The sequence below is a fragment of the Hemibagrus wyckioides genome, linkage group LG12 (genome assembly GCF_019097595.1).
Source record: "Hemibagrus wyckioides isolate EC202008001 linkage group LG12, SWU_Hwy_1.0, whole genome shotgun sequence".
NCBI lineage: Eukaryota > Metazoa > Chordata > Actinopteri > Siluriformes > Bagridae > Hemibagrus > Hemibagrus wyckioides.
This window is the reverse complement of record NC_080721.1, coordinates 4415593-4429945: the sequence shown is the minus strand read 5'-3', so window position 1 is coordinate 4429945 and position 14353 is coordinate 4415593. Positions and strand designations below refer to the sequence as shown.

At 40.0% G+C, this 14353-nt stretch overlaps 2 protein-coding genes across 12 annotated transcripts in view; both read left to right on the top strand.

Annotated features, from left to right (window-relative positions):
- Positions 1 to 2137, top strand: part of phactr4a (phosphatase and actin regulator 4a) — a 51815-nt gene extending 49678 nt beyond the window's left edge. For 4 of the 7 annotated variants that reach the window (XM_058404424.1, XM_058404425.1, XM_058404422.1 and 1 more), the window contains one exon: positions 665 to 2137. In XM_058404424.1, coding sequence (XP_058260407.1) covers positions 665 to 680 — 16 coding nt within the window. In that variant the 3' untranslated portion in view covers positions 681 to 2137. The remainder of the gene's footprint in view (positions 1 to 664) is intronic. The other 3 variants (XM_058404427.1, XM_058404426.1, XM_058404429.1) reach the window with 2 other exon arrangements.
- LOC131362431 (multiple epidermal growth factor-like domains protein 10) lies at positions 1553 to 3656 on the top strand. 5 transcript variants are annotated; one of them, XM_058404434.1, is made up of 4 exons: positions 1553 to 1689; positions 1770 to 1794; positions 1903 to 2521; positions 2706 to 3656. In XM_058404434.1, the coding sequence occupies exons 1-4, from the start codon at positions 1640 to 1642 to the stop codon at positions 2957 to 2959; spliced, it is 948 nt and encodes a 315-aa protein (XP_058260417.1). In that variant the 5' UTR covers positions 1553 to 1639; the 3' UTR covers positions 2960 to 3656. The 5 variants fall into 5 exon arrangements, with proteins under 5 accessions (XP_058260417.1, XP_058260414.1, XP_058260415.1 ...); XM_058404431.1 differs by having other exon boundaries at positions 1770 to 2521; XM_058404432.1 differs by having other exon boundaries at positions 1636 to 1794.
- The last annotated feature ends 10697 nt before the right edge of the window (positions 3657 to 14353 follow it).

Here is a 14353-nt window from a genome sequence, read left to right as displayed (position 1 = left end):
ACGAGCGGACTCCTGAATTATTGAGCTTTATTTCAATCAAACATTTACATTTCTGGCACATGACTCTTATCCTGAGCGAGTTAGAAAAGTGCTTCAAAGTCTCCATCAATGAATACATTAACACTGGTTCAATAGGTCACAGACTTAGGATACCATCAGCCTAGTTGGGGATATTTACAACATATAACAATACATAAAAACAGGGAAAAATAAGAGCTAGTTTAAGTGCATCAGGAAGAGTCGCCGTTTGAAGACGGTCAGTGACTTCTAGGTGCCAGTACAGAGAAGAGTCTAGATGTATACCTACCTTTTACCCTGAGAGATGGTGGGACCAGTGCTTAACATCTTAACCACTAAGCTAAACCATCCCCAATGCACACAATCCATATGAGATTCTCTTGCATCAGAAGCAGCACTGTTTATCATTAATCTTCCGACAGTCACTTAATTCCCTTTTTACATTTCTGGTATTTGGCAGAGAGACTTACATTGTACCTCATTTCATACAACTGAGCAATTAAGGGTTAAGGGCCTTGCTCAGGGGCCCAGCTTGGTGGACCTTGGATTTAAACTCACAACCTTCTGATCAGTAATCCAAACACCTTAACCACTAAACTACCACTTCCCCCTTTTTAAAACAGTGTCCTCTCCTCTCGTCCTCTAGGTTTCATCGGCCTTAGTGGACAGCGTCAGGCGAACACTGGAAAAGCAAGGATGCTGTGGAAGCCATACAAACCGTACCAGATGCTGGTGTGTGTCATTTTTGTTGGAGGATTGGTGTGCAGTGCCAATCCACGAGGATCTTCTCTACCATGGACTCTGAGCTCATATCAGTTGGTGCTAGAACTTAAGACGGCATTCAGGAGCTGCACAGAGCTCTGACGCGTACATGCTGCATTAAAACTCCCAGTCTGCTCACCTCAACACCCTAACAGCCTTGATCCATGGTGGCCTCCACTGATGACCAGACAGAAGCAACACTGTCCTTTTTCACAATCTGGAATCTATTTACAATTTTTTTTTTTTTTTTTTTATTTATGCTAAGGATGGCACTGTGATCTTTGTGCTATGAACAAAATGTGACAGTGACATCAGTGCATTGTGTTGAGTTAGGGCTTGCAGGATGATTTATTTTTACTAGTCAACCAGTAGATTTAAAAAGAATAGTTGACTAGTTATCTAATGTTGTAGATTATTTTATTAGATTAGATGCTTAAAACTGCACTTCAGTTAACAGCCATGCACACAGGCTGGAGATAAAATTCCAAGGTTTCCACCAATGAAAACGGTTAAGGTGCACGATGGAGGTGTAAAATATTAGATTTGTATAATATTACAGCTGATAAAGACCAGTTCTGTGGCCTCAGCTGAAGTTTGGATTGTGAGACAGAGCATGCAGCACTGAAGCTCAGGTCCATCAGCAGAGCTCTCTCTCTATAGCTCAGTGGACACAGTGCTCCAGGCTCACAGCGAGGCACAGGTGATATGTGCAACACTGATAACGTTCAACGGCGAGTCTGGACTAACTAAACTAGCTGAAGTGGACAACAAGGTGGGGATTGGTCAGTGGCAATGAACAGTCCTGTACACAACTGTACACACAAACACACACGTAATCTCCTCACAGTGTGGTGAATGTATGAGGTGTGTGTCTGTCAATCTGGGACTGTGTGTGTCTGTCAATCTGGGCCTGTGTGTGTGTGTCTGTCACTCTGGGACTGTGTGTGTCTGTCAATCTGGGCCTGTGTGTGTGTGTCTGTCACTCTGGGACTGTGTGTGTCTGTCAATCTGGGACTGTGTGTGTGTGTCTGTCACTCTGGTACTGTGTGTGTCTGTCAATCTGGGCCTGTGTGTGTGTGTCTGTCACTCTGGGCCTGTGTGTGTGTGTCTGTCAATCTGGGCCTGTGTGTGTCTGTCAATCTGGGCCTGTGTGTGTGTCTGTCAATCTGGGCCTGTGTGTGTGTCTGTCAATCTGGGCCTGTGTGTGTGTCTGTCACTCTGGGACTGTGTGTGTCTGTCAATCTGGGCCTGTGTGTGTGTGTGTGTGTGTGTCACTCTGGGCCTGTGTGTGTGTGTGCGAGTGGGTGTGTGTGTGTGTCACTCTGGCCCTGTGTGTGTGCGAGTGGGTGTGTGTGTGTGTGTCACTCTGGCCCTGTGTGTGTGCGAGTGGGTGTGTGTGTGTGTGTGTCACTCTGGCCCTGTGTGTGTGCGAGTGGGTGTGTGTGTGTGTGTGTGTGTGTCACTCTGGGCCTGTGCGAGTGGGTGTGTGTGTGTGTCACTCTGACCCTGTGTGTGTGCGAGTGTGTGTGTGTGTGTCACTCTGGGCCAGTGTGTGTGTGTGTGTGTGTGTGTCACTCTGGGCCAGTGTGTGTGTGTGTGTGTGTGTGTGTCACTCTGGCCCTGTGTGTGTGTGAGTGTCACTCTGGCCCTGTGTGTGTGCGAGTGGGTGTGTGTGTGTCACTCTGGCCGTGTGTGTGTGTGTGTGTGTCACTCTGGGCCTGTGTGTGTGTGCGAGTGGGTGGGTGTGTGTGTGTGTGTGTGTGCGAGTGGGTGGGTGTGTGTGTGTGTCACTCTGGCCCTGTGTGTGTGCGAGTGGGTGTGTGTGTGTCACTCTGGCCGTTTGTGTGTGGGTGTGTGTGTGTGTGCGAGTGGGTGGGTGTGTGTGTGTCACTCTGGCCCTGTGTGTGTGCGAGTGGGTGGGTGTGTGTCACTCTGGCCCTGTGTGTGTGTGTGTGTGTGTGTCACTCTGGGCCTGTGTGTGTGTGTGTGTCACTCTGGACCTGTGTGTGTGTGCGAGTGGGTGTGGGTGTGTGTGTGTCACTCTGGGCCTGTGTGTGTGTGCGAGTGGGTGTGTCACTCTGGCCCTGTGTGTGTGTGTGTGTGTGTGTGTGTGAGAAAGAGAGGACATGAGTGTGTATTTTTCTGCACATGCTCTAACCCTCTGCCTTATAAATGCTGACAAACACTGGTGCACAAAATTTAAAACTAATCATTAGACAGAGTCTGTACATAAATGAACGACATTATATTTCTCACTTCTGTTTATTACACACATCTGTATGAATCTCAGGATTAGTGCTCAAGGGTACCGTCTTCTCTCAATGTGCATTTTACTGTTATTCCTTTTATTTCAGATTTGTGTAACACTGACGTGTGTGTGTGTGTGTTTTCTCTTCCTTGCTGCTAGACACAGCATCGTGGCACTTTCCTCTCCTGCCCAGTTCAACTGAGCTTAAACACAACACACAGCTTTAGTCTAAACTTAGTCTCTTAAACTTGTTGTTACAAGCAAACTGTTATTGACCCGAAAAATGACAAAATGATGCACACTTTTTTTTTTTTTTGTACATTTATGTGCTATTTTTGATCGGCGTTAATTTTATGACACTGTTTTCAAGGCTGTTAATCGCCTCTTTTGTACAGATATACACTGTAGATTCTGATCATTTGTGTAATTATGTCTTCCAAATGTTTTAAAGATGTTTTTATTATATTTACGGTATTACTAAAAGACTGTGTATATGGCACAGAGGTAAAATAAAAATGATATAATATCAGTGTAAGTAGAGCAAAATGGTACTCAAACTTTTATTCTAGTCATCTTTTTTTATGGTGAATGAAAAGACTGATAACTTGATTAAAAACTCGATTTCAGATACCTTGTGTCCAGTTGTGTTTATTAGTAGTAGAGAAAGGGTCACTTAAAACTGGTGCATCCGAGTTTTTTGCGCCCTCTGGTGGACAAATCTCCTCTTATAACAGACTTCTACTAAAGAAGTCTCTGCTTACGCCGATCAGCCTTAACATTATGACCACTTACAGGTGCCGTGAATAAGACTGATGACCTCCTCATCATGGCACCTGTTAGTGGGTGGGATATACATACATATATATATATATATAATTAGAGAGAGAGGGAGAGAGAAAGAGATCAAGAGAGACAAGGAGAGAGATGTCTGTATGTTGTAACTGAAATAAGTATTTTACATTCTGTGAAAAGTGGAAATGTCTCCCCTTTCCAGTGTCCAGTTTTGGGTTAGTTTCGGGTCTTGTGTGATTTGTGAGATGGGAATTTTGCTGAAACCCATCAGCCCTGGTTCCTGGTATCACCTCAAACAAAGGTGCATCTAATACCAGTGAAATGAGCTGTACTGGATTCTGGATTCTTGTCTCAACTCTCGGCTGCATTTTACCGTGTTACTCTGGAAAAAAAAAATTATATGTAGCTTATATCCTCTTGACCTCGTTTTGTTGGAGGTTATGTTTATAATAAAGTCATCCTGCCTAACCAAAATCTCCTGCATGAACTCAAGCCATGCCTGCTGCTCCTACGGACATAAAAGTGTTTTCTGACTTGGGAATAGCTGAAAAACAAGTAGCGCTGCAAATATTGTCAACTTGGTTCTTAGTGGAACGTTCAGGAATAAACAGTCAGAAAGTGAATGACTGTACATGTGGAATAATTAGCCTAATATTAGGATCATTCATAAAATAAATCTGAGTGTGGAATTTTAGTTTAAGTTGATTTTTGAAGTTTTATTTAATTCATTGTTTTATTTTTCTTTTCATTTATCTATCTATCTATCTATCTATCTATCTATCTATCTATCTATCTATCTATCTATCTATTTTTTTATTTTTTTATTTTTTTTTATTATTTATTTATTTATTTTTTATTTCATGTTATTAGTTAGTTAGTTATTTTTTACAGCCAAAGCTCTAAGCAAAGCCAAATCTCTCTTGCTGAGAGATCTTTAAGAAGCCCTGGTTTACACGCACAGCACATTTTTCCACCCGCTGATGAACATCTTGCATTACTGTGAAGCTGAAGACTTGCTCTTCAGACGTTATGCTCTCCTCAGTCTGGTGATGGAGCTCTCGCTTCAGCTTGCTCCCTCCAACTCGACATAAAACAGCTGCGTTCTCCTGCGGCTGATCCGTTCACAGAGGAAACGGGATGCAGCGTTTTATCTCTGCACGAGACTGAAACACTCTTCTTTCTCTCGGTATTGAATTGAACCTGTCCTGCTAGCAAATTCAATTCCGTTTCATTTTATTTCTCTTGCATTTTTAACCAAAAAGAAACCTGGAGGTAGATTTTGATTTAAATCCTAACATGCAGGACATGCAGGATGACCCGAGGAAGAAGTCCTGAGAGGAACCAGACTGAATTATCTTCTGAGTTACACCAGACATTACAGCATGATTATAAATCATTCCTCTTCTACACTCATTTCAAAGCATACTCAGTATGTTATACTGCACATATATTCATTCTGAGCATGACCACTGATGTGGTCAGGAACATACACTGATTTGGTTACCAGCTGATCTTTAGGAAATCCACATTACCGTGTGTAGGTGTGCTCGTACCCGGCTCGTCTCGCACCACTTTAAAGCTTTTGAAATTTTAATTAACGAGCTGGAGTCATTGTTCTTTATGCTCAAGCTCATTTGCAATTGATGAGATCAGAGATCGATGTACTCAGCTAAAAAAAAAAAAGATTTTTGATTATCTATATTTATTATATTCCCTTTCTAGCACACTCCCTCTCGTCTCTCAGCCTCACTTAAATTTCTACTGCTGTGATTGGTTTTTTCTTTTTTCATCCCTGTATTCATTTTATTATTTTCTCTCTCTCTCTCTCTCTCTCTCTCTCTCTCCCTCCTGAGCCTGATACTCCACCCATGTGGAGCAGCATGATGGCTGTTATGCAATCAGCTTGTTATGCATCTTGGCTCCCACAGGCCTAATTTATTTTCCCTGAAAATTGTATTTGTTGAGTTCCTGGCTTATTTCCCCTTTTTGTTGCATTCATTTAACATAAAGGGATATGTTGATAGTTGTTTAGAGGTTTGTGCCAGATATGCGTACGGCAGCGTGTCATGCGATCAAATTGTCAATGTGATATTTTCGACATTTTTTTTTCCTGAACTGATATCGGTGTCTTGTTTGCCCTCGTCTCATTTATAAAGTCTGATTAGTTTCAGACGTGAAAAGAAATTTAAAGATTTAAAGATTAAACTAATGGAGAAGTTTATAAAGGGAAATGGCTTCACTTTCACACTATGATATTATATTATATATTTGCATTGGGAACCAAATGTTATTCTCATTCTACTAGCAAACAATGCCAATGCTGCTGTTAGAGGATCTGCATTATCAAGGTAAGATGCTCTTATTTAACTTTATCTGCCTCTAGCTGCCAATGAATTGAACCATTAGGCTTTTGAGATGACTTTGACTGTGCCACGTTTGGATCTCCTGCTATTTTCAGACACTCTATTTATACAGAATGCTGAGGATAACAACTAGCCAACCAACCAACCAGCCAGCCAGCCAGCCAACCAACCCACCACCTACCCAACCAACCAGCCAGCCAGCCAGCCAGCCAACCAACCCACCACCTACCCAACCAACCAACCAACCAGCCAGCCAGCCAGCCAACCAACCCACCACCTACCCAACCAACCAACCAACCAGCCAGCCAGCCAGCCAACCAACCCACCACCTACCCAACCAACCAACCAACCAGCCAGCCAGCCAGCCAACCAACCCACCACCTACCCAACCAACCAACCAACCAACCAACCAGCCAGCCAGCCAGCCAACTAACCAGCCAACCAACCAACCAAACAAAAAAATCAACCAACCAAAAACCAACCACCCACCCAACCAGCCAGCCAGCCAGCCAGCCAGCCAGCCAAACAAACAAACAAAAGTAGCCATGAGAGAATAACAGAGCTTGCTCTTTCTGTGAGAGCTTCTGTGTGGTGAAAAAGCATCTGGCCATGGGACTACCTGCACTTGTGGGTGACAGACAGTGGGAGTAAACAGGGTGAGGTGAGATTTTGTGTGGGCGAGGCGTGTGACTTGTGTGTTAGTGCCTCTGTAAAAAACTTAAAAAAAAAAAGCACACACACTGCCTGACTAATACATATTTGCAAGGATATTGGAATTAAGCTACTAATAGCACAGACATAACGTCATGGTAATTGCAGTCCAAGCCTTCTCCATGGTTTCTAAGTGGTATTTAAATGAGTTTCCTTTTCTTTCTGGAGAAGACTTCAGAAGCAGAATATTGGATACATGGAGAGATTATATATCTCATATAGCCTGAGTATCCCTGTGAAGCTGCTGGAGGAGAAGGTCTCTGCAACCAGGACCCAGAAAAGTTGATGAAAATGGCTGGCTTGTTGGATGGATTGATAGATGGATGGATGGATGGGTGGATAAATGGATGGAGGGATGGGTGGACGGATGGGTAGAGGGATGGATGGGTGGATGGATGGATGGACGGATGGATGGACAGGGGGACATGTGCAACTAAAAGCTGTTTAATGGATTGTGAACTAAAGCACTCTTTAAAACAAACAATAAGTCTTCTTCTGAACAATGAGGGCTGTTCAGAGTACAGAGTGCCCACTTACCCTGCAAGTACATGTGTGTGGGAACAAAACAAATCATTCATCTTGTAATTTCTAATAAATCTGGCTGTTTCACACCACCTGGCTGTTGATTAGTTTCCTATAAAACCCTAAAACCCTTATCGATCTAATCACTTAGAGAGAAGCACTCAGCACAAACACTCAGGCAGGCAGAGGCCTGCGTTCCTGCAGGACGAGTCTGTGTGGGATGAGTGGAGAGAGACAGCAGGGTCACTGAGCGGTCATGTCCCTCAACAGCACAATGTTTAACCGTGTTGCTGTAGTTATGACTGAAAAGTCTAATAAAAGTAAACTGTATTACCAGTGCAAGTTTCCTACACAGCTAACAATCATAACGCTACAAAATCTAGCTAACAACAAATATATTATGGACAAATAGAATATAATCTATACACATGGTAAACAAAAAGTGTTCGAGTTAGCTTCTAAACAAGGGGTGTATGTTTTTGGGATGATGATGTCATGAAAGAGAGGAAGAAAATTCTCCTTTTTGTCATGAATACACTTCTTTTATTCTTATATTCAGGAATCAGATGTTTTTCTTTTCTTGTTTATCCAGCAGCACTGTTCATATTGATCGGAAAATTGAGACAGCATGTTGCACTCCAGGCTCCTCTATTATTCCTATATTAATGTGAAAGATTTCTATGACATATTGATGTTTATCTTATCTATATTATATCTAAATTAGATCGATCTAGAATTTAAGTGTCCTAGCCCACACCTGTAACAGCATGAGTGTCCTGTACTGAGCCCTGACTCTGACTCAACTCCAGTGAACACCTTTGGTATGAGCTGGAACACCGACTGAACCCCAGACCTCCTCATTCTTACAACATCAGTGTCTGATCTCACTAATGCCCTTGTAGCTAAATGATCATTGATCCCCACAGTCACGCTCCAACATCTAGTGGAAAACCTTCCCAGAAGAATGTGAGAGGGAAAATAATTCTGGAATACAATGTTCATAAGGCACATAATGTATGATTGTGCTTCCTGACCAGATGTCCACAAGCTCTGTGGATATATAGTGTATAACAATGCATGGAGTTTATAACTTTGCAAGTATTCTGACATGTCTGATGAACTTCACTGGCTTTAATCCTTGGGCGCTATTGCCTCTGTGAAGTTAGTGAATGAAACAGAAAAGCTGGAGCAGGATTAAAAAGCTACTGCAAGTTACAGCAAGCGGTGCTGGACCAAGGCCAGGAAGATAGTGATGGACGTCAGACATCCAAACAATGGACTGTTCTTCTCCCTGAAGCCCAACACAGAGAGAATGAGAGTGCACGCCTTCAACCAGGACAACATAAATAGTACTAGAGCTTAGACTTTTCTACACAACACCCAATACCTCAGTCAGATCTGTTGCACAGCACATATTACATATATTGCACTAATAGCAACTTTATTTTCAGCAGCCATATTCCATATTCATATATATTTGTATATTTTCTATATATTTTTCCCTTTTGCTTGTACAAGTTCTATTCATCCAAATCGTTCGATTTCTATTTTTACTCAAACTATTTTTATTCCATTTTTATGACAGACGGTTGTAAAGCATTTCTCTACCTGTCATACCATGTATATCGTGTATGTGACAAATAAAATCTGAAATTAAATTTGAAGAAAAATTGATTTTTGTTCCATTTGTCCCCCCACTGAACTTACCTTACATAAACAGAGTACAATAATGTTTTGTCGATGGTTGTGTTTACAATGTTAAAAACATTTTTTTGTATTTTTAAATGTAAGTTGAATATAATAAATGGATCTGAGAATTGACAGGATCTTGTGAGCACCTGTAACATGACAATGAAGCAATATGCATTCTCGATGAGAACAAATATTAAGAGATGGAGATGAGATTCTCTAAAAAACTAGTGAAAAGCAGAGCCAGCAAATGGAGTACTTGTATCGACGTACTAAAGCACTAATCATAGACTATCTGAAAGGCTCCTTTATTTCATCTTGGTCTAATCAGAAAGCAGATGGAGCAGATTCCATCTCCTGCTAAATTTCCATCTCCGGATACATGAAAAGAGGAGAGAATAAGTCTCACAGTGTGGTATAGACATTGTTTTTTTTAATTGAAGGTGTTTTTTCTCCGTTTGCACATCATATAATACCAGAAAGATGTTTCTATATGCTGACCGAACCACCCCCCCCCCACACACACACGACTCTTCACTCTCATTATCTTATCGTCATATTACACAAAAGTGCCATGAGGAATTCAGGGCAAGTGACATTTAATATAAAACAATGCTGTTAGGTCTGGACCAATTAGAGTCAGTCAAGATTCTCCTCAGGTGAAAAAAAACCCTGAAATTAATATATAACCAAATAGCTATGTGACATCTTTGTCAAAGCTGTTCCTTTCTCATTGCCTCGAGAAACGTTTTACTGTGACACTGCTAAATGATCAAGTGGGCTCTCGTGAGATGAGAAGAAAACTTTTTGCAGTTCCAAAGGTTCAGTTAATTATACTCGCTATGTGAGCCACACTACAGCTACCCCAGGTGATCTGTTTACTGTGCAACCAGCCAAAGACTTATTGATCAACGGTGTCAATTTATTTCTCCAGGTCTGCAGAAAACTAACTAGAAAGCAGTGCCATCTTTTCTTCATGAAATCCCATGGAGGACCTAGAGGAAACGTTATTACATACTGCATGCTAATACTGGCTAGGACACTGCTTTACTCTCAGAACGGTTGCCAAATCCTTCCTGTTTTATTCATTCTAGTTACTGAATTATTGTAATTAATTATCTCATATAATCATGAAATATTTAAAATACAGAAGGGACCGAAAATCTTATGCGCACGTCAACATCAGGTGCTCAGCATTAGCATCCAGACACTTTTGATTCGGGTGAACTGTTGTATGAACAACACTGACTAGAGCGTCCACAGGGATTGCTTTTCAATTTCTTCCTGTAGTGCAGTCAGTGTAGGTGTTTTTTTTTTTTTACGCTACACCACATCCTTTAGTGTTCCCCACAGACAGGAATCGAGAGGTGTTAAGTCCGGGGAACGTGGACGGAATTCAACAGCACCTCTGCGTCCTTTCCAATGTGCTGGCAGAATGTCCTCGAGAGCTTGGCTCTCACGTCTCGGTGGTAGTGAGGTGGTTTGCCATCTTGCTGAAAGTAAAACTGCTCATCCGCATAAACCGCATAAATGACCGGTATAATGGATGTGTGAACATGTTGAGGTCATCCGGACCTGCAGAAGTGTGTATACGTGTATAAGTGTGTTTTTGCACATTACCTTATTATAATTATAATTATAATTATAATTATAATTAATTATATTATTATCTCTTATACCTTTAATTTTCTAGCATTTAGTATTTTTTATTATGTTGTATTTTATTATATTTTATTTGATATATTTTTTGTTATATTTTGTGCCCTTAAATTCTAGTATTTATTTATTTATTTATTTATTTATTTATTTATTTATTTATTTAACTACCTCATTACCTATGCTTGTAGATACTGCTGGAAGTTGTAAATTTCCCATTGGGATGAATAAAGTATCTATCTATCTATCTATCTATCTATCTATCTATCTATCTATCTATCTATCTATCTATCTATCTATCTATCTATCTATCTATCTATCTATCTATCTATCTATCTATCTATCTATCTATCTATCTATCTACATTTGTCTCTATATGTTGTAGGGAATATAGAATCTTGCAATGGACAACTTTGTTTCTAACTTTTTTAAAAGCACTACAATTACTTTAGCAGGTTTAAAAATGAATACTGTACGTCCAAATGTGAGATAATATCCCTTCGTCATTATAATTATACTCCAGTCAAGAACACACTGTATCTTGCCATCTATTTTAAAATGTAGAATTACACCATTTTCATTTATCTGAAAGAAGGATAAGAGAGAAGTTTTTTTGTTTGTTTTTTTTTTCTTTATATGTGTCAGGGACACAGACCGTGGAAAGCTGATGCAAATTCAGGTCCGTTTATTAGGAACAGGTCGGAATATTAGGTACAGCCCAAGTGGAACTTTAAAAAAAATACATCAAGCAAAAACACAGTTAGAACAGGCACTGGTTAGTGGATTAGATGAACAGGTCAGAAAGGGCTAGACAAAAATCATCCATTCATCCATCCATATTGTTTACGGCGTTTGTCGGACGCCTTTATCCAGAGCAACTTACAATTTATACAGTGGAGGGTTAAGTCCAGGGTGTACCCCTGCCTTTTGCCCTATGTGTGCTGGAATAGGCTCCAGCAGACCCTCGTGACCCTAATTAGGAATAAGCAGGTATAGACAATGGATGGATGGATGGATGGGCCTTGCCCAAGGGCCCAGCAGTGTCAGCTTGGTGGTCCTGGGAAACTAAATCAAGACCTTCTAATCAGTCGTCCACCACCTTGACCAGTAAGCTACCGCATCCCCATCTAAGTCTAAAAGTCTAGATCAAACAGAAATGATTGATAACGTCGCAGAAACAAAAGAAGCAAACGATTACTTCACAAAGTACACGCTGAAACAGAGCTGATTATAAACAGTGCTAAACAAAACATATGAATTGATTAAACATAGGTGAAAACAATTAGAAGGAAGGCGACTGGAAGCAGGTGGTGTCTGGAAAAGGTGAGTCCGGCGAGGCCATGTTTGTAGGCTGAGGTGAACTGAGAGAAACTGAGAGTCCATGACATCCACAGATGTGAGAATATGAGTGAGTATTTTTCTCATTCCTCATGTCAAATATTTCACTTAAAAAAAAAAATAGCAAAACTATTCAGAGATTTAAAAAAAAATCCATCAAACAGCAATTTTTTGTCACTTCACAGATACTGTTAATACTAATATTAATCCTAATTACTAGGCTTAAATGAGTCTCATGGCTTTATAATTTTCATCTTCAGAGTTTTTAGTTATAACTTTTTGCTAAACTATCTCCCAATATCCTTCTCTACGGTTCTTCAGCTGGTTCTCCTTCCTTGGCAGTTATGTTTCAAACATGATTTCTCACCACACAGGAAGCTTTTATGGAGTAACTGAAACAAATCAATCCTACTGCATTCAGAATGATATTCTTTCTAGATCTAATGAATTTGGTGAAGTGAGAATGTTCAGTCATAGTCGTTTGCGAGCGGTCACAAGTGAAAGCGACTGCATGCATGAAAAAAACGAAAAACAACCTAAACGAAATGAATATTACCAAATTGCTGTGTAACATCTTTGTCAAAGCTTTAACACAGTTAAATGAGCAAGCGTGTTCCCATGAGAGAAGAAAACTTTTTGCTGCGAGTTCCAAATCCAGTTAATTATACTCCATAAGCCATGTCCCCCAAGGAAAGCCACACTACAGCTATGCCTGGTCCCTGTATTTTCTGATCCGTTTACTGTGCAACCAGCCAAACATTTATTGATCAACTGTCAATTTATTTCTCCAGGCGTGCAGATATAACTAGATACTTCAGTCTGCTCCCTAGAAAGCAGTACCATCATTTCTTCATGAAATCTCCTCTCCCAGGAAGACCTGGAGGAAAGGCTTTACTCACAAAACAGCTTCAGTTCTTCACCAAGTCTACTATGTAAGGACATTTTTGGTCATAACTTTTGTGTCCAAAACTATTTAAACACCACCATCCCTGGATTACCTGTCTCAAAAAGAACTCAATACATCAATTTCCACCTTATAAGATTTTCCACCATATTGGATTCTGTCAAAAACTCTTTATTTGGCATCACTCCTTCTACAAATTTTGTCTAATCATCTCCATATTTGACACATCATCAACATCTTTAGAGAAAACGTCAAACAGTTTGCTGAGTGGGACAATGCATGTGCCAGTTAGGCCTTTAAACAGGAAGTAAGGCTTTATCTCAGCAATGACTTTGAGCACTGAGATAAAACTTGGTATTTAATGGGTCAATAAATCTGATAGCAAAGCCACCAAAGAGGATATGATGCTGTATGTCATCAATGACTTTGGGAACTGAGGCACAATTTGGTAGACGTCTTCAGGACCATGACCTGAGGCTATGCTACAGATTTCTTTTCGGTGCCACCAACTGGTCAAATGTTACAATAACATAGTAAAAAAAATGCTTCTTTGACCTGCCATTATTGATATATATATCAAGTCTGGGTACTTGGCCCTCAAAAATGTATAGATTTTATTATTATTTATTTATTTATTGAAATTTTTTCATCAACTTATTTAAACTAATTAAAATTTAAATTTGATCATTTATTTATTCATTAATTTATTGTAAAGCCTGCTGCTTTTGGTGATGTTTTTTTTCTCAAATAGTTAATATAATAATAATAATAATAATAATAATAATAATAATAATAATAATAATAATAATAATAATAATATATTTAATAATTTGCTGCCATTGCTGTCAACTTCATTACTTATCAAGGATTTGATGGGAAATGTGGCATTTTCCATTTTATTCATATTAGTTACTCAATTATTGTAACTATAATATTATAATATAATTATTGTAAAGTATAATATAGTATAAAATTGTAATATATATATATATATATATATACACTATATTGCCAAAAGTATTCGCTCACCTGCCTTGACTCGCATATGAACTTAAGTGACATCCCATTCCTAATCCATAGGGTTCAATATGACGTCGGTCCACCCTTTGCAACTATAAAAGCTTCAACTCTTCTGGGAAGACTGTCCACAAGGTTTAGGAGTGTGTTTATGGGAATTTTTGACCATTCTTCCAGAAGCGCATTTGTGAGGTCACACACTGATGTTGGACGAGAAGGCCTGGCTCTCAGTCTCCGCTCTAATTCATCCCAAAGGTGTTCTATCGGGTTGAGGTCAGGACTCTGTGCAGGCCAGTCAAGTTCATCCACACCAGACTCTGTCATCCATGTCTT

What these genes read in the sequence shown, in the direction of transcription:
- LOC131362431 (XM_058404430.1), top strand. Translation starts at nt 1,636, where the DNA reads ATGTATGAGGTGTGTGTCTGTCAATCTGGGACTGTGTGTGTCTGTCAA. An exon ending in TGTGTGTGTGCGAGTGGGTG is followed by an intron (nt 2,522 to 2,705) that starts GGTGTGTGTGTG and finishes TGGGTGGGTGTG; the next exon opens with TGTCACTCTGGCCCTGTGTG.